Source organism: Anabrus simplex, chromosome 10, assembly GCF_040414725.1.
Source record: "Anabrus simplex isolate iqAnaSimp1 chromosome 10, ASM4041472v1, whole genome shotgun sequence".
Lineage (NCBI taxonomy): Eukaryota > Metazoa > Arthropoda > Insecta > Orthoptera > Tettigoniidae > Anabrus > Anabrus simplex.
This window is the reverse complement of record NC_090274.1, coordinates 43,406,837-43,427,141: the sequence shown is the minus strand read 5'-3', so window position 1 is coordinate 43,427,141 and position 20,305 is coordinate 43,406,837. Positions and strand designations below refer to the sequence as shown.

Sequence of the window (20,305 nt, the reverse complement as noted above, 5' to 3'; positions counted from 1 at the left end):
AATAACATGGTAAATTTTCAGAGAAACCTAAAAGAAAGTAAAACGATAATCAGAAGAACGTTGAGCGGAACTCTGTGAAAGAATGAATGAACGAATGAATGAATGAATATTGGAACAAAATGGTGTCAAACTTCCCAATAGGAAAATCAAATTATCATAAATATCTTATATGTCACTCTGTCAAGCCATTCATCAAGGCTGCTAATTTCAGATGACCGCCAGCCAGAAGACATAGCCTGCACAGTTGCTAGGTTACACTTCCAGTACACATTTTATTATTATTATTATTATTATTATTATTATTATTATTATTATTATTATTATTATTACTACTTCTTTTTTCCAATTTGCTTTACGTCGCACCGGCACAGATAGTCTTAAGGGGCCCATAGACGTGCAATATTATTGCGCAATATCGGGGTTTGTGCAATAAAATTGACAGTGTGTATTTAATATTGAAGGGTTGTGCAATATATTGTACGAAATCAAGAAAGTTTGAAATATATTGCGCAAACCGCAAAATACTGTGCTGTGTGTTGGCAATATTGTACAATATCCCGTCCTCCCGCCAGCTGGTATCAACAAGCGTTGGAGATGGTATCGTGATGGCAGGCAAAAAGGAGGAGAAAAAGTTTATTTTGGAGTTTATCGAAGTGTACCATGGCCTTCCGGCTCTGTGGGACGTTAAGAGCAAAGCGAGGAGTTCATCATACAATTCACCATTCATGCGCAGAAAGTTTCGAAAATCATTTGGCTCCCATTTTCTCAGTTCATTGAGTAAATTTTCTTGAGTGTACTTTTTCTGTCTAGAAACCACTGTTTGGCCCTTGTGCTTCTTTTCCGTTTCTGCTTATTTTTGGCACTTACGCCCACGGCGATCAAAACGCAGCAAAGATCAGTGTCACTCAATATAATCACCAAATAAAATACCGGGATGGACTGACTATATATTGCAACGCATATTGTACGTCTATGACCGCTTTGCACAATATATTGCGCAACTATCAATATTATCTCCACACGATTCTATTTATTATACAAACTCTATTTTTGTGCAATACTATTGTACGTCTATAGGCAGCTAACAATATATTGTACAATCCATTTTGCGCAATAATATTGTACGTCTATGGGCCCCTTTAAGGCGACGACGAGATAGGAGAGGGCTAGGAGTGGGAAGGAAACGGCCGTGGTCTTCATTAAGGTACAGGTCCAGCAATCGCATGGTGTGAAGATGGGAAACCACGAGAAACAATCTTGAAGGCTGCCTGGAATGGGCTTTGAACCCACTATCACCCAAAATGGAAGCTCAGAGCTGCGCACCCCTATCCGCACGGTCAACTCGATCGGTACATTTTATTACAAGAACTATTCTGTTACATGAATTTTCGGATATCCCCAGTCCTAAGTCATTTATGTCAAAATAAGGAACCTATTAAACAATTTCAAATGCCCCCTTTAGTTGGTTTTTCAGCCTTCTAGCCACTTTAACAGTTTTCGGAGACGCCGAGGTACCGAAATTTTGTCCCGCAGTTCTTTTTACGTGCCAGTAAATCTACCGGTTCTAGACTGGCGCATTTGAGCATCTTCAAATACCAGTGGTATGAGCCAGGTGTGAATCTGCACAACTCTGATATAGCTAGCCTAGGAGTAACTGAAGATGCGTGCTAGAGAAAGGAGGTAGTTTCCCGTTGCTTTCTTTGCTGAGTCAGCATGTTGTATTACATATAAGCCTCTAGCCGACTCTCTCTTTAATAATAATAATAAATAATAATAATAATAATAATAATAATAATAATAATAATAATAATTGGCTTTACGTCCCACTAATTACTTCTTTACCATTTTCAGAGACGCCGAGTTGCCGGAATTTAGTTCCGCTAGAGTTCTTTTACGTGCCAGTAAATCTACCGACACAAGGCTGACGTATTTGAATACCTTCAGATACCACCGGACTGAGCCAGGATGGAACCTGCCAAACTGGGGTCAGAAGGCGATCGCCTCAACTGTCTGAGCCACTCAGCCCGGCTTTCTTAAGAGAAACTGGCTGCATATGAAACCGTTCATACCTCAGTCACTTTCATATTGTCAAAGCTAAGGATGAGAAAGAAAGGTCAAGGAAAGTAATAAATGCGTATTTTTTGTCCACAAAAGACACAGGGCACTGTAAACAGTATGTCTAGCCAGAAATGGGTCTGGATCAATGTAATTTGGCCTGAGTGGTATTCTAATTCAAAGTTTTTAAAAAAGAGTATATTTCGTCGTTCGAATAACAACAAAAATCTTACTTTTCACGTTTGAGTTCCTTTGACGGAATACAATACTCAATGGAGATTTCTCTTTGTGCTTGTAAGACAATAGGGGCATTTTGTCGTCATAGGAACGTCAGAGGCCTGACAGGTACAAATAAACAAATGACGGATGGTACTTGTAACATGCAGCGTGCAGGAGACTTTGGATACGCTCTGATTACGCCACACTATTTAAACCACATACATAATGCTTATCGACAAAGCAACTATAATTTTGCAGTACGAATAAATAATGTACTGATTGCTCAAAAATTAAAACAAAGTTGAACGAAAACGGAATATAAAAGAGAATTCTGTGGCTAAATATTATGACTGACTTTTTCATTATGTAAAAATGTTAGTGGATTGAAAATGGAGGGTTTTTTATTAAGAATACAGCTACCAGCCAGATTCTTCTAGTGAACAATGTTCTCGGATCTGCGGCCTCATGCGTTAAATCAGCACGAATAAATACACAAAATTTGCACAGAAACAGCTAGTGTGTCAACTCCGTTTTGAAAAATGACGACCACAAACGTTGAATATGACGTGCGAAGGGGACTTTTGATGCGCTTTAATTATGTAGCAAAGGATGAAAACAAATAATAGTGTGCGGTATGTGTTTGAATACAGAGAGGTTTATTACGTAAATGGCTTCCTACTTGCTTCAACAACAGCCGGAGATCAGAGGACTGGAGAGAAGAGACGTCTTGAAAAGAATGAGAGGAGGATTTTTTTTCTTTTTTTTCTTTTTTTGTGGTCAGTCCTATCAAAATTTATACTATCGCAAAAAGTGAAACAGAAACGAACGTCGTGAAACAGAGTTTTCTGTACCTTTCAATACTTGTTTTGCAGTTCTCTATCTGTTAACTGGGTTGAGTGGTATTTGAAGGTGCTCAAATACGCGAGGCTAGTGTCGATGGATTTACATGCACGTAAAAGAACTCCTGCGGGACAACATTCCGGCACCTCGGCGTCTCTGAAAACCCTAAAAGTAGAAAGTGGGACGTAACATCAATATGTTGGGTATTCAGCCCGAAGGCTGGTTGGATCCTCAACAGGTTCACCATTAGCTATCATAGATGGCCTAGGTGTCACTGAAGAGGCGTACCAGGGAAATGCTATTTTTTTTTTTGCTATTTGCTTTACGTCGCACCGACACAGATATGTCTTATGGCGACGATGGGATAGGAAAGGCTTAGGAATTGGAAGGAAGCGGCCGTGGCTTTAATTAAGGTACAGCCCCGGCATTTGCCTGGTGTGAAAATGGGAAACCATGGAAAACCATCTTCAGGGCTGCCGACAGTGGGACTCGAACCCACTATCTCCCGATTACTGGATACTGGCCGCTCTTAAGCGACTGCAGCTATTGAGCTCGGTGCTAGGGAAATGAGGAGTGAGGTAGTTTCCCGTTGCTTTCCTCCACTGAGCCAGAAGTTGCTATTGCACATCAGTCTGCCAAGCCCACCGAAATGCGTGCACCAACCGACCATATGAGCGCCATTTTCACACCATTCATAGCAGGACTAGCTGCATAAGGAATGGCATAACTAGCGTCACTAAAACTATTTATAATCTATTTGTTCGTGATGGGCCAAGTGGGTCACACGGCAGAGCACCGGCTGAGATGACGGGTTCGATATCAGGTCAGTCCACTGGTGTTCGAAGGTACTGAAATACATACCGGCACTTCTGTGGAAAACAATCCCGGCATCTCTGCGTCTCCAAAGCCATAGAAGTGTCGGTGGGATGTAAACACATTATTTATAGAAGTACTCACTGTCGGCGGCGCTGAATATGGTTTTCCGTGGTTTCCCATTTTCAAACCAGGCAAATGCTGGGGCCACGGCCTCTTCCTTCCCTCTCCTAAGCCTTTTCCTATCCCATCGTCATCATGAGACCTATCTGTGTCAGTGCGACGTAAAACAAAATTGTTGTTGTTGTTTTCCACTACTTGTTTGAATGCAGAGGTGTTTAATAAAAAAAGGTATTTAACACTTTAAAAACACCACAAGATTGTCCTAATGAAGACTATTTTGACGAATTTACATATAATCCATCAAAATAATAACAAAACACTAAAAGAGAACAAAGCAGAAAAGCCGCTATAAGAAAGATGATGATTACGCTTGCTGTTTAAAGGGGGTCTAACATATAGGTCATCGGCCCCTAATGGTACGAAATGAGACGAAATGTAATTACAACTTAAAATTCCAAAATTTATCCACTAACCAGAACTCAAAACTTGATTATGAAGAATGAATGGATGAATATGAATCAGCGGATCCAACTCACAATACTCACAAAATCGAAAATAATTCTAAAATCAATCCACTGACTAGAATTCAAAAAGATGACGAACAACTATAACAAAGAATTCTGTGATGAATGGCTTTTCTTAATTTTTCAGGTTTTATGCCTAACTTATTTCATTTTAGAACTATTTTTCGATAGAATTTTTCCTTCAAATTACACTGTTTCTCTCTTCCCTTTACAAAGCGAACTCTCAATTCTGAATGAGTGGAGCGATGGGAGGTACCAGCACGCGAGAGCGATCACAGATGTTTCTGGCAAATAAGACTGCTACAACACCTGAACTGACTTTGAACAGACAACACCAACACAAAACAAAACAAAACAAAACAAAATAACTCAAAAGAAAAACATAACATTGACTCACCATTAGTCTGAGAAGATGGCTGTATTCTCCGGCGTCCTGCATCTCGTCTGGGGTGTAGGGGTTGTAATCCAGGGGCGGATACAGCCCTTTTGGGGGCGGCAGGTCTGTTGAATCCTGGTGGTCGATAGCGAGCAGATTTCACGTGAGATTGTAAGAAGTGGTGCATGCTGTGAGCCTTATAGATATTAGGGCTGACAGTATTAGACGTGGTGTTGCTGCTAGTAGGTAACCTAGGTAACGAGTTAGTACCGGCACTACACGAGGTCTGTAAACTACGCGGCAAAGTGGTTGAGCGTCCCGAATTGAGATCACAATCGTCGTCTTCATCGTCATCGTCATCACCGTCATCATCATCGTCACCGTCCGCGGAAGCACCGGAACCACTGCCCGTATTCGCATCGGGCACACTACTTCTCCTACCACGACTCTGAGACTTGGATGAGGAACCCCAGATTTTGTTGTCCTCCATATTGATGCTCCCACCTCCAATACTACCACAGCTACGAACACGATCAAGCTGTTCCCTACTGCAACTTTTACTGGAGGCACCGAACAGGAGGTCGCCGGCAGAACGACGCTTGGCGGCCAGAGCAAGTGCGGACGCCGACGCTGATCCTTCACTACAGGCAAGAAGTGAGAGTTTGGTTCTAGAATCTGCTGCCATCAAGGCAGACTCAAAACTACCCCTCCAGCTAAACCTTTCATAATCGCTGGCTTCCCTCTCTTCTGCTATGTCAGACACTCCACTGCTGGATGATCTTAAGCTCTCCTTCTGCTGCGGGTGGTAATGTCCGTAATGCCTAGCTTCCTGCTCCAGTAACAGATCATGCGACTTACTCCTCGGTAAGAGCAGGTTGCTGTAAGCTGGGGGACCTACCAGCTCATCGTCCAGTCCTCCAGCATTCCTCTGATTGCTGTCAGACTCTGTATCAGTGTGGCTGTCATCCTCCTCTGTCGTAGTTGAAGTTGACGATATTTTCTGCTGTAATCTTCTATGATGGTGGTGATACCTGACTTTAGGACTTGAAGTAGCAATGCCTCCTTCGCCGCCGGACACCTCATGCATGAGCGCTACCAACCTACTCCCAATGTGATGCATTACTTTAGCGATCAATGGAGGCGAACTATGAGGTGTGCTATTCGCATCCGAGCTGGTACTTTGCTCTCCTACAGCCATCTTACTGAACGATGCCACTAATTTCTGATAAACGAATGCAGTGTCTCTGTTAAGTCCACCCCCAGGAGCTGTACCAGCAGCAGTGGCAGGATGGTTCACTGTGGGTGCACCGTTATCTTTCTGAACCCCCGTCGTCTTTTTCTTCTCTCCATCCTCCTCATCGTCTTCTTCCACACTTGTGTCGAATTTGCTAATTATCTGCTGACAGCTGGCGGATATCTGCTCTTGGATTTCGGATTTAGCTGCACTTACTTTCATGGCATGCTGGTAATAGGCTGCAGCTCCTTCCAAATCAGAGCTGGTGTAGTCTGAAGAGTCGTAGGAATCGCTCCAAGTGTCTTCACTGCTTAAGTACTCGACAATCTCCCTGACTTGGTCGTCCCTGATGCCAGGTACAGTCTTCATTAACCTCGTCAGTTCATTTTCAAAATAAACTAACTGCGGCGGTTTAGTTCCAGGTGCTCTAGGTTTTAAGCAAGGGCTTGCCTGGGGTGTTTTGTTAACTGCAGCATTGTTGTTGTTCCCAGCTGCTGCCACCATTGTCTTGAAGAAGGCTCTCATTTTCGACATCATCAGGTTCGTCTCTTCGTCGGAACTCCAATTGTTGAAGCTGTCCTTTCTGGTGAGCGCCGTGGCGGGCGGCGTTGATGACATCAAGGGCTGAGCTGGTTGAATCTTCTCCACCACGCGCTCCTGGGAGGTGGCATCTCCTCCGGCTGGTTTCGGCTCTTCACTGCTGAGGACGGTCTTATCTAAGGACAAATGTTCGTTTTCTGAGTTGGTCGGAGTATTTTCGGACGGTTTTGTTGTTGCTGTTTTCGGCTGCTGAGTTGTATTTATCTGGTCGTTCGAAGTGCTACAACTGCTCGAGTCACTGCTGCTTCTCTGCTCCTTGAGTAGATCGTCACAGCTACCAATAAAGCCACTATCTCTGCTCTGTTGTTTGTTACGAGTGGAAGAAAGATCTGAAGATAGAAGAAACTCTGGCTGCGGCGTCTTCGATCCATCTTCATCCCCGTCTGAGGACAGGTTTTCTTCCCCATGCTCTTCAAGTGTTGAGGGCGCCGTCTGGTCTGTCAGCGTCTCCAACGATGCTGCTTTCTTCTCAAGGTCGGGAATAGCAGGAGACGTACACCCAGTGCTGGATACGCCCCTCTTCTTCTTCTTTCTCTTAACAGTATCGAACTGCCCGTCTGATTTTTCGAATCCTGTAGCAGAAGGGTCGTCATGAGTGTCAGTTTCAGTGCTGGACGAGTCTTCTGATTCAAGCTGCTGTTCGCCGGACTGTTCCGCTCCGGACAATTCGCTGGTCACTAAGTTATCCAGCGAAGAAGAATGCTGTCTTCCGGTTCCCCTAGCACGTACCAGCCGTTTCCGGCGCTGTTCCGGGCTTGGTCGACCCTCGCTGTCACTACCAACACTACCACTGCCATCAGAATCCCTGTGATTATCCGTATTAAATCCCATAAAACCAGTGAGAAAATATTTTTCTAACCTTGATGATGCAAGTTCAGCAGGATCCATGCCGTCACCATTTTCGTCACCCATTACGTCATCAGCACCGAGCGACTCCAACCCTTCACTGTAGATGGAGCTGCAGGTGTCTGAGAACGTATCCAAGTCTCTGTTGCTCGGGGAGCCTGCAGCAGGACCACCGAAGCCGAAGATGAAGTACTTCTCCAGCTCAGACGCCGATGTTGGTCTTGATTTCTTCCCTCGGGAACCTCCTCCATCTTCCCCACTTTGTTCCACCTCACTTTCTTCACAACTTTCTTCGACGATGGTGTGTAACCGAAAATCGATGGCCATCCTGTTATATCCACGTAATTCCGCCTCCCTGTCCATGTACGTGAGCGCTGCGGAGACCGTAGCCTCATCACCGGAAGAATCATCCTCGGTTGGTGTCGTGGTGGCGAATTCATCTTCATCGTTCGGACGATCGATTTCTTCAACCCAAGAATCATCATCTGCTATGCCTTCTTCTAAACAGACGACAGCAGACAATGTGTCGCCACCAGTTACGACGTGAACTACATCTTCTTCCTTTTCGATATCCGCCACTTCGATTTCTTCCACTACATTTTTAATCGGTCGCGATTTCGTTATTAACGGACGTTTAGTTGATGGCGAGGTACCTCTCGTTTCTAAAGTAAGAGTGAAATAACCGGCAAGACCGCCTGTATCCACTGGTATTTTGTCAGTCTCCTCCCAATTAGTATGCCTCACTATGACATCACCGTTACTATACTCCGGCACTAAGGTGGTAGTTTCACTGGTCACAACACTGACAACGGATCCTGGTTGCTTCTGCTCCTTATTGTCCTGGGTGATCATGACGAGACTAGTGTAACGTTGTTCGGCGGCAGATGGGGCAGGGGGCACGCCCCCTTCGGTACTACTACAACACTCGCGGTCCGGAACTCGCGCCTGTCCGCTCGTGACTGGCTTGGGAGCCGCGACCACCACCACACCTAGCTCCTGCTCACCTGCCTCGCCGGCAGTGGCGCTCGATGCGGCCCGCTCGGGAACCGCTTCCAGCGAGCCAGTCATAACGGGGTCAGCGGACCTCGAAGCCTCACCTGATCCGCTCGACAAAACATCATCGTTAGTACCACGGTTCGACTCCAGATGGTGACTTATTTCAACTTCACTATCCACTGGCGAACTTTTCACTTCGACTCCGCTATCCACCTGTTCATCACTTGCACTGCCATCATTTATACTTGTATCAGTAACTTCTTCAGTTTTAATTTCGAATTCAGACTGAGGAACGGGAACACTGTTTTCAGACCCATTCAAAATGTCGCTATCCACTTGATGACTACTCGAAAATTCATTGGTACACTCACTTGAACTATTATCTTGTGTGACTTCTGTATTACACTGATCTGAAATCTCAGCTTCATCAATACTTTCTACGAGTGAGGAATCTAACGCTTCCTGATTTAAATCTCCCGTCTTTTCAGTGTCATCGATTTTACATACACCCTTTTCAGTATCAAGCTGAGCCTGTTCATTAATTTCAGAAGATAATTTACCACTATTATTTCCTACGACAACTTCACTGCTGCCAGCCTCTTTCTCAGTAACATTTATTTCATCCTCACTAGCTTCCCTAGTTGTTTCTTCATCCAATACAGATAATGATATTACTACCTCTTCAGAGAGCGTATTATCACATTCTTTCCCTTCAGTAACAATATTTTCACCTTCTACAGTTGAATCATTTCGTTCTAAATTATTATCACGTATTTCTTCCGTGTACAGTTTTTCTAAAGTTACTACGCGAGAAATATCTTGGGTCAATGAAATGTCAGCATCATTATTGATTACCACACTTTCGTTCAAGTCATCCGTGAGAGTTATGTCATCTTTATTTGTAGAAATGGAGGCTTCAGAAATGCCATCTAATGCTGTCGAATCAACTACCTCATTATGCAGACTTAATTTATCATCAATGGGGGAGTTATTTAATGAAATATCCCTATTATTAAGATCTGGTTTATCAGAAGAAATATCTTTAGAATTATCGATTACTAATTCGGATATATCTGACCTACTTCCGTCCTGATTTGTTACCATCTGTTCACTACTCCTAGCTACAGGAACATTCTCACAGAAAATTATCTCCTGCCTAATGAAAGCATCTGTAATTGCTTTTACGTCACCAAGGTTACCGTCTGCATCACACACTATGTTATCAGGGGGCTCTGGAAGAGATGCCAGCTGGTCCGGTGAACCCACAACATTATTGATCGTAACTCTATCTTCATCTGTCACTACAGCTTCCGGCTTTCCTGACGTCACAGCAGCACTGATCGATTCCGGTGGTAACAACGCGGAATTATCGTCATTACCATTATTATTGTTAACGCGTTCGGTATCTTTAGAGGAAGCTACAACCTGCTTAACATTCATATTACTATTATTTTCTATCGCACTATTTTCACTCACCGATTCAGAACAGATGTTTTCAGACGTAGAAGAGCTACTTTCATCAACACTCGGCACACACTCGCTGTTCACAACTGGAGTTATTTCACTAGCTTCAGATAAACCTACCTCGTTATCGGTTGCGATAGCAGAAGTCATGTCACTTAGACTAACAACAGGCTCTTTTTTATTATCATCTATGGCACACGATTTATCATCAGTGAATAACGAACCTACATTTAACACTGCTTCCGGATTATTCTCAACCTCTGAAGACACCTTTTCTTTTTCTTCGGGAGAATCATGATAATCATTATTCCCCCCACTAGATGGCACACGTATGACTTCACTATCTTCTGCTAAAGGAACATGTTTTAACAATATTACACCACTATCTGAAGTCCCTTCTTCTTGATCACACGTTATTTCATCGTCACTAGAACTGTCATCCACGACTGAGTTAGTCTCTTCTAGAACGGCAAGTTTTGTAGGCTGACTATCTTCCACTTCTTGAATTACGCTCTGATTACTTTGTGTTTCTAGTAGCTCCTTCCTCTCGGTAACAATTAGTTCTGGTTCGGTAATTGTTACAGTGCCTCCTTCGTCCACTGCTGGACTTTCATTTAAATTATGGGTTTCATCTCCCCCGGTAACGTCCAACTGTTGTTGTTGTTGTTGTTGTTGTTGTTGTTGTTGTACAGTATCTTCATCCAGGTTACGAACATGTTTTAGTAGAATAATATCTCCGCCAGTATCTTCTGTTTCGTTGTTCACAGGTGACTCGGATAGCTCACGGATATGTTTTAGTAGAATAACATCCCCACTAGTGTCCTCAGTTTCGTTGTCTACAGATGATTCAGACAGTTCACGGACATGTTTTAAGAGGATGATACCCCCTTCACTGACATCTGATTCATCACCAGAATCCTCTGAAGTCGCAACACTAGCACTGTCTTCTTCTGCACTGTCCTCCTGTTTATTATCTTCAACGTCACTGCCTCCATTCTCGGATGAACTGCCACTGTTGACAACAAATACTCTTGAGAAATGTTCATCATCTTCACTGTCGTTATCAGATGATGAAGATGATAGTGAATGTTTACCGCTTTCATCCTCATCCGACATAGTTGTGATCAAATCATTCACTTTCTCCTTTGTTTCAACTTCATTGTCACTGTCGATATTTTTATCATCATCTTCCAGGGTGAAATGATAGGTTCGAGAGACGTGCTCACCATCAGCTTCATCCTCAGAATTGCTATCAACAGATGAAGTAGACGATAATCTTTCTCGAGGTAACATGCAGCTTTCCTCAGTTTTATCACTAATTTCACTGCAGGGGAGCAGTGGGTTGTGCTCAGCTTTGTCAGTGGAACGATACGTAACCAGCACTACGGTGTTGTTCATGTCAGTGCTCTCCAGCGATTGTTGGCTGCTGCTGGAGGAGATCTCACCATCAGTTGCGTCGCCCACAACATTCACTTCGCTGCAGTCCGGTTCCATAACAGAGGGTGGAGCTTGCTTGGTACAGTCCTGCATTGCACCTACTTGCTGCTTAGCATTCTGCTCTACTGCTAGCGCAACGTCATTATCACTAACAATCACTACTTCTTTGTTATCTTCCTCAGTATCGCCCACTTCGACAGCGATATTTTTCTGCCTATCTCCCTCTGCACTGTTGACTTCGATAGTGGTACTTTTCTGCTTATCAGTATTATGAACTGTGACGGCGGTATTTTTCTGGTTATTTTCATCAGTACTGTTGAATTCGACAGCAGTATTCATCAAAGACTCTTCATCAGTACTATTCACTTCACCCGCTGAATTTTTTTGATTTTCCTCCTCAGTATCACAGACTTCACAAGCGGTATCTTCATCAATATTATTCACTTCACCAGCAGTATCTTTCTGCTTATCTTCCCCAGTGTTGTTCACTTCGACAGAAGTACTTATCTGTTCGTCTTCATCAGTATTATGAACCTCGACAGTGAGATTTTTCTCGTCTTCTTCGGTACTGTGGACTTCACCAGAAGTATCTTTCTGCTTTGCTTTCTCACTATTATTGGCTACACCAGTGGTATTTTTCTGGTTATGTCCATCAGTGTATTTTACTGCCACATTAAGACTGTCACTGTTGAATGGTGGAAGATGAGTATTATCTGAAGTGGCGATCAATTGGTCCTGTGATGTTAGCAGAGGCGAAATGAACCTGCTATCCAATTGAGGTGATGGCGTCGAAGATGGGACTATAGGCCAAGTACACCATGGTCCAACAACGACGTGTGACACTGCTGGGGGTCTCTGGAAACTCCTAATCCTGATCCTTACGCTCCCGGGAGCATTGCTGTCACTGCTGTCATCTCCCGAGTTGAGATACACGATATCGGCCACACTGACAGTAGTATCACCGGCTGCTACTTGCATCTGTTGACTAGTGACGGGCAGAGGAGACCATAAAGCTGCTGGTACTGGTACAGGTATAGGAACTGGTACTGGTATTGGTACCGGTACTGGTACAGGAACTGTAACGTCACTACTGGAACCTCCACAGCTTTCACACGATTTTGTCTTAGAATTACTTTTTTGATGTTGTTGAGGTGCTGCTGTTGATGCTGATGACGATGATGATGAGGCAGCTGTCGACGATTTGAACACCTGCTGCTGACGACACCACAGTTCAGACTGACCCACGACATCTACTGGTAAGCCATCCAACTGCTCCTGCCGTACGGCTTCACTAGTTCCCCCTCTGCCCCCACCACTGACTCGCCCACTACAGCTGTGCTGTTGAGGGCAGCCGTAGTAATACTGGTCTGAACACGTGATCTCCTCCAAACTGCGCTCACCACTGGACCGGAGCGAATCGCTCCGTGTGAAAGAAGAAGTGTTGTTACCATAGAAACGAGGTGCATACCGCCTGCGAGGTGCAGGGGGCGGCGGTTCTATATAACTAGCATCCATAAATTGCTCCTCTAACACTGAAGAATCATTGGAAGTTATTTTGGTAGGGGTTCGACGTCTGGCAAGAAAACTATCAGATGAGGGAGAATAATCTGAACCCCTGTTAGGTCTTGTGCGGTAATCCTGAGGGAAACCAGCTCTGTTCCTAGAATAATTAAGACTCTCGTCTGGATCTATCATTAAATTGTCCCCGGAATCCACATCCCTACTCCTGCTGCTGTATATCAACCTCCTTGACACTCCAGGAGATTCTAAACCTCTTAAGAAACTGGGCTGCTCCTCTGTTTCATTCCTACTCGAACTACTCCAAGTCCAATCACGAAGTACGGGGCGCACCATTGACGAGGACTCGAAATAATCCCAGTCGCAGTCATCTAAAGTAAATCCTGGCACACCGGCAACTGACGAGGACGTCGAAGAACTGTCAGCGTCGGCGTCAGCGTCGTCAGAATGTGAACCTTCTTCCTCTTTAGAAGAAGAGTCAGAGCTGATGAATACCAGCTTATAGTCATCCCCTTCAGGCTGCAGAATGCGACTGGCGTCCAGCAAATACTCATGAGGTGGGTACTGATGTTGTTGCTGCTGCTGTTGTTCGTCGAAGGCCGACGAGACACGACGACTAACTTCAGTGACTCGCAGACTCTCCGTGACTCGCGTGCTGCGTCGTGGTCGACCAGGGTTTGGACCTTAATGCAATAAACAGTTGTTACGATCATGACACTGAAATAATGTTAGTCTTATCCACCACCGTGTCACAGTATTCTAGTCGTGCAGTTAGTAGAATATGTACAGCGTTAGTAGTATAATAGTACGCTAAGCCCGCTAAAACAGGGTTACCAACTGTGAAGAACAAAATTACCACCAGCCCCCTCACAAATTTCCTACCATCCAAGCGTTGTCAGTTCGTATACTCGAAGTTTGAAGTTTATAAAAAAAATCCTTTCAGGAAAGCAAATATCGTACGGATATGAGCTACGAATGTTCGGTAAACAAAATATGATAAAAATGATAAAATATGATAAAATGATAAAATATGATAAAATTACAATCCTTTTCTTAATCATCGTTATCCGGGGGATTAGATTAGCAGTTTGCCTTTTTCTACCACTACGAGTGCTGGAGTTAATGCAGAGTTTCACTTAAGCCCTTATAACTATATTCGGTGTGGACATTTATCAAATAATTAAAAAAACGCGTGAGGGTAATGAACCAAGGAACACATTAAAGAAAGAATTCTGTACATAAGTTAGTTTGGCTAGGATTTGAATTTTAAAAAAGTAAACGAGTAGAGAAACATGCGACTTTAGGCTGTTTTTACCGGAACTGCATTGAGGCCGGAAGTGATTTTCGAATTTTTTTCGGTTTGAAACCTTTTCGGGCCCTTTAGCCCGTCAACTTTCGGCGCAATTGAAGAAATTGTTTAATTTAAACGGTTTCAACATTAAGTTTTGTAAATGGATTAATCAGGATAATATGCAGACCTATGTGATGAAAAACGAGGAACTATTTGGAATTCAAAATATTATTAAAATATAATGTTATGTGTTTTACGTCCCACTAACTACTCTTTTACGGTTTTCGGAGACGCCGAGGTGCCGGAATTTTGTCCCGCAGGAATTCTTTGACGTGCCAGTAAATCTACCGACACGAGGCTGACGTATTTGAGCACCTTCAAATACCACCGGACTGAGCCAGCATCGAACCTGCCAAGTTGGGGTCAAAAGGCCAGCGCCTTAAGCGTCTGAGCCACTCAGGCCGGCAAAATATTATTATGAAGCCTATTTTCATTATTTACGATATTAAAATATTCCTACGGTATCTGCAGGTTGCTACAAGAACGAAGAATACCTCGTAAGTTTTCATTAAGCACGAACCTATTCTTTAAACAAATTGAAAAATCAAAGAAAGGAACAATAGACATTTTTTAAGGTCCATATGTGTGTTCCTAAAAATGGAGATATAATTTTTCAGTGCACTAACTGGCATGGTAGTGATGATAATAGGGAAATAATGTTTAAGTAGTAAGCGGTTAGTTAAAATGCAAAGGTATTGGAACAAGGCGCAAGTAAGACGTAGCAGCTCTACAGTTTTGTTAGGTGAGTTGCATATATTGTAGGGGTTCCGATAGTTCAGATCGCTAATATTTATGTAAACCGTTGTGTGGGCTAGGAAACATTTGCGCCTTGATTAAATACATTCGCATTCTAACTCACTAGTGTTTAAACATTATTTCTTTAGCCTTATGAAGGTCTGAGAAGTCCGAACTGCTCACAGAAGTCCACAAATCGGTTTCGGCATGGTAACTCTCGCTCTGGTCGTCCAACTGGTGACATATATATTTCTGAGATGACAATTTTCTTTGAAATATTCAGCAATAGGTTCAAAGATGATGATGATGATGATGATGATGATCCCTGCAATGACTTCCTCGGGAAGATTGATCTAAGTCACAAACTTTATAGTAGGGTCAAAAGTGTATCCCTATGAAAGATTTGGCTTGTAAGCAAGAATGTAAATTTATATCTATGGTATTTACTCTGAATACCCCCTTTTTTTAAATCTCAAATAAGAAAAAGAGCAATACTGAAATTTAGTCCTTGAAATATCGTGGAACATAGCAAAATGTTCCAGTTCAGAACAAAGAGTTCATTTTTAAATTTATACTTCGTATTACAGTAGAGGATATTGTTTAGAGAAGTCTCAACAAATCTATAAAATACAATAAGTAAATTTAAATTGTTCTCTTGTACACAGTTCGGCTTAGATTAATAACACACAAACGATTCCGTTCGTAAGTCCACAAATTGTTTACGACGCCCAAAAGACACTCGGCAAAGGCATTACTGACTAGGATAGATTGATTTTACTTGAGGTGAGTTGCCTGATGGACATTTTTCTTGAAAATATCTGGCACTTTTAAGCGTATTGTATCAAATAATATAGGGTCCTGCTTTAAATAGTAGACACGGTTAATTTGTAAAGACAATCTCAGTCAATTTGAAATCTAAAATTAAGCGCAATTTCCCTTTACAGGTACGAAGTGTCGTTGTTCATTAAGTGACAGTGCATTAACCTTCAACTACAGTATACGACGGACTTTAACGCAATAACACCCACAGCATTCCCTGCCTGCCGTAAAAGGCGACCACAGGGTCCTCAGTTAAGTCTAAACATTGCTTCCACTTAGTTGTGCCAGGTTCCTCACTTTCATCAATCCTATCCGACCTCCCTTGGTCAACTCTTGTTCTTTTTTTTTGCTAGGGGCTTTACGTCGCACCGACACAGTTAGGTCTTATGGCGACGATGGGATAGGAAAGGCCTAGGAGTTGGAAGGAAGCGGCCGTGGCCTTAATTAAGGTACAGCCCCAGCATTTGCCTGGTGTGAAAATGGGAAACCACGGAAAACCATCTTCAGGGCTGTCGATAGTGGGACTCGAACGTACTATCTCCCGGATGCAAGCTCACAGCCGCGCGCCTCTAGGCGCACGGCCAACTCGCCCGGTACTCTTGTTCTTTTCCAACCCCGACGGTATTAGAGCAATCGAGGCCTAGGGAGTCCAATTTTCACGCCCTTCATGACTTTTGTGTTTCTGTGGCCGATACCTTCATTTTTCGAAGTGTCGGATCCCTACTTCCTCTTAAAACAATAATCTCCACCACCACCTCATCCAGCCCGCTTTGCAGTTACGTAGGTGAGTTGCATACATTTTTTGGCGTTTAGATACTTCTTTTCCTTAATGGTTATGCAAGTCTCAGTGCAGAACCATTGTGCGGGCAAGCTGATACTTGCGACTTGATTAAATACGGCTGGATTCTAAACTATTAGCGCCTAAAAATTATTTCCCTTTACATGCAGGTACTGTTAGTCCCATCCACCATATGTTAGTGTTGAACCTTCTACTGCCGTGTTAGTATTCCAGTCGTGCAGTTAGCAGGATATGTACAGAGTGAGTAGAAGAATAATCCCTAAAACTACGCTACAGAACTAAAGTATATCACACATAATTATAAATGATTAGTCAAAATATTTGTAATTTATAACTGGTAGGTTTTCTAGCCAGTCGAACAAATTTATGAACGAATAAATTTAGAAACTACCTGGAAAAGAAAACACGTAACAGAATCATATCTGAAAAAGGAAATGAGTTAATTAAAACATCTAGCATTCTATGCCAGAGTGGAGAGAAGTGAGGACTCCATAAAGACAAGTTCCAAATTTAAGGAATAAAACAGAATTTGAATGTTTATACATTTCTAAATATTTTCGAGTGTGATTTGATAGAATCTGATGATGTCACTCTGTTTTAATTAAGTTGTTTCTTATTCATATATCTGCTTGGCAGGTGAATTATATTCTGATAAAAATTAAGAGTGATAAAATATTAAATGAAACTGACATACAATGCCATGTGCTCATTCCCTTCTTGAGGGACTGTAAAATTCTCCAAACACATGTGTAGGTTTAAAAGTTATTCTTTGAGATCAACAAACAAGGGTCTACGGTATCCCCTTTGTAAGGGGCAGCGTGAGTGGCTCAGATGGTAGAGCAAGTGCGTTCGACCTCAGTTCAGTCCGGTGGTGTTTGAAGGTGCTCAAATACGTCAGCTTCTTCCCTCGATTTATTTACCGGTTCATTAAAGAATTCTTATGGGACAAAATTCCGGAACATCAGCGTTTCCAAAAACCGTGACAGTAGTAAGTGGAACGTAATACCCATAACAGTAACAATATTACTGTATTATTATTATTATTATTATTATTATTATTTTGCTAGGGGCTTTACGTCGCACCGACACAGATAGGTCTTATGGCGACGATGGGATAGGAAAGGACAAGGAGTTGGGAGGAAGCGGCCGTGGCCTTAATTAAGGTACAGCCTGGTGTGAAAATGAGAAACCACGGAAAACAATTTTCAGGGCTGCCGATAGTGGGATTCGAACCTACTATCTCCCGGATGCAAGCTCACAGCCGCGCGCCTCTACGCGCACGGCCAACTCGCCCGGTATGTTATTATTATTATTATTATTATTATTATTATTATTATTATTATTATTATTATTATTATTATATTGAGCCTCCGTGGCTCAGACGGCAGCGCGTCGGCCTCTCACCGCTGGATACCGTGGTTCAAATCCCGGTCATTCCATGTGAGATTTGTGCTGGACAAAGAGGAGGCGGTACAGATTTTTCTCCGGGTATTCCGGTTTTCCCTGTCATCTTTCATTCCAGCAACACTCTCCATTCTCATTTCGTAGCATCTATCATTCATTAATATATCACTTTGGGAGTGGCGACCCCATCGTAATAACAGCCTATTTATGATTCATTCATTACATCCCTGACCCGGTCTCTGAATGGAAAACAGGTTGTAGGTTTTCATTTTCATTTTCATATTATTATTATTATTATTATTATATAATTTAAACTCCTGAAAAATCGAAATAGATTACTGGCTCTTAGCAACTTTTCTTCACGTTCGGTCGAACATCATCATGATCACGCCAACTGCTGCGGGAACTCGTGCGTCAGAGATCATGCCTGTATATTACATAGCTCAGCTCATCTTGTGGTGTAACGGTGGTGGTATACAAGAGTTGAAATTCATTCTAGTGGAAAGAGGCACTTATATATTGTAAGAGAGAGAGAGAGAGAGAGAGAGAGAGAGAGAGATACCAACCGACCATTTGGGGATTCATGTCAATGTCATGAGCATTATCATTTCGTTGTTTTTGTTCTTGTTGTGACAAAGCTTACATCCAGTAGCTGAGATACGAACCGCAGCCATATTGGTATAAGGCGAAGGAAACGCGGAAGTCAAGCGGTTAAGATGTCCTTGCCTTCTCCCTTCTCTCCCCTTGTCCCAAGTGTTCAAGATTACTATTCGAACATTCGGGTAAAGAGAGAGAGAATTCGCGGGGAAACAGTATTGTCTGGCCTTTTTCGCAACTAGCACGAAAATGTGTAACCAATACAATAATAAATTTCGTTGTTCTTGGACTACCACGCCAATAGCCATAGCCGTGTTGAAACACCGGGTCCCGTGAGATCTCCGAAGTTAAGCAACATTGGGCGGTGTCAGCAGTTGGATGGGTTGCCACGCGCCTGGGGGGTAAGGGAATGGAGGAGCGGAAAGGAACTGGCCACCCTACCGCACGTAAATTCCGGCTCAGGAACACCTCTGCGGAGGTTCGGACCTGCCTTCGGGCAGAATAACCCTTACCTTACCTTGGACTACTACGCAATAATGATGTCAATTTGATGATGATGATAATAATAATACATCCTAATTCAAGCATAGAGAGAGAGTCACAATGCTGAGAAGAGAGGGGACAGAGGAAGTATTGATGTTATAAGTCTAAACAACCAACACGTAATAAATCTGAGGTAAGAGTTTCATTGCCGGAGAGATGACAGTATTCTCCATAAAGATGTGGTTGAAGCAGATCTACATCCCTCTGAATTTACATGAACACCACAAATATCAAAGACACAAACATCCTGCACAGGGAAAAGATAGAGAGACTGGCTAGTAAAGAACTTTATGGAAGGTACTACAACCAGACCACTGATGAGAACATTGCTAAACAACTTTCAAACTCATGGCTGTCTAAGGGAGAAGTTATTTCCAGAAACTGAGGGATTCAACCAGGCGATCCAAGATAAAGTGATCTCAACAAAGAGTTATAGGAAACACACCCTTAAAGATCCTACTAGTAAAAATGACGAGTGCAAGAAATGCAACAGCAGTCCAGAAACCATTGAGCACATCATCAGCAACTGCAGATTACTAGCGCTATCATCGTACACTGAGACATAATGATGTAGCCAAAGTTATACATCAAGAAATTGCCCTGACCCGATCTTTGATCCAGAACAGAGTGCCTTACTACAAATACTCCCCGCTCAGTGTACTGGAGAATGAAAATGTTAAACTATTCTAGGATAGAACGATACAAACAGATAACGCAACTCCGCACAATAGACCAGAAATAACATTAACAGATAAAAACAATCAACACACGTATGCCATTGACATCGCTATCCCGAATGACCAGAATATGAAACAGAAATGAAGGGAGGTCGATAAATATACTCCTCTGGCTATGGAAGTAGCAAGGATCTGGAAGCAAGACAGAGTGACAATTATTCATTTTCTCCTTTCTCCCACTGGACAGACACCAAAATCATTTCCAGAAAACTTAATGACACTACAGCTCCCCATCTATACTCACAATGTGGCACAAAAGGCTGCAACATGGTGAG

General features: G+C 42.8%; 1 protein-coding gene across 1 annotated transcript in view; it reads right to left on the bottom strand.

The window, feature by feature from the left end:
• LOC136881791 (uncharacterized) overlaps positions 1-20,305 on the bottom strand; it is a 954,543-nt gene that overhangs the window by 304,682 nt on the left and 629,556 nt on the right. Inside the window, exon 6 of the mRNA XM_068229324.1 lies at positions 4,972-13,728. Within this exon, the coding sequence (XP_068085425.1) occupies positions 4,972-13,728 (8,757 nt within the window). The remainder of the gene's footprint in view (positions 1-4,971; positions 13,729-20,305) is intronic.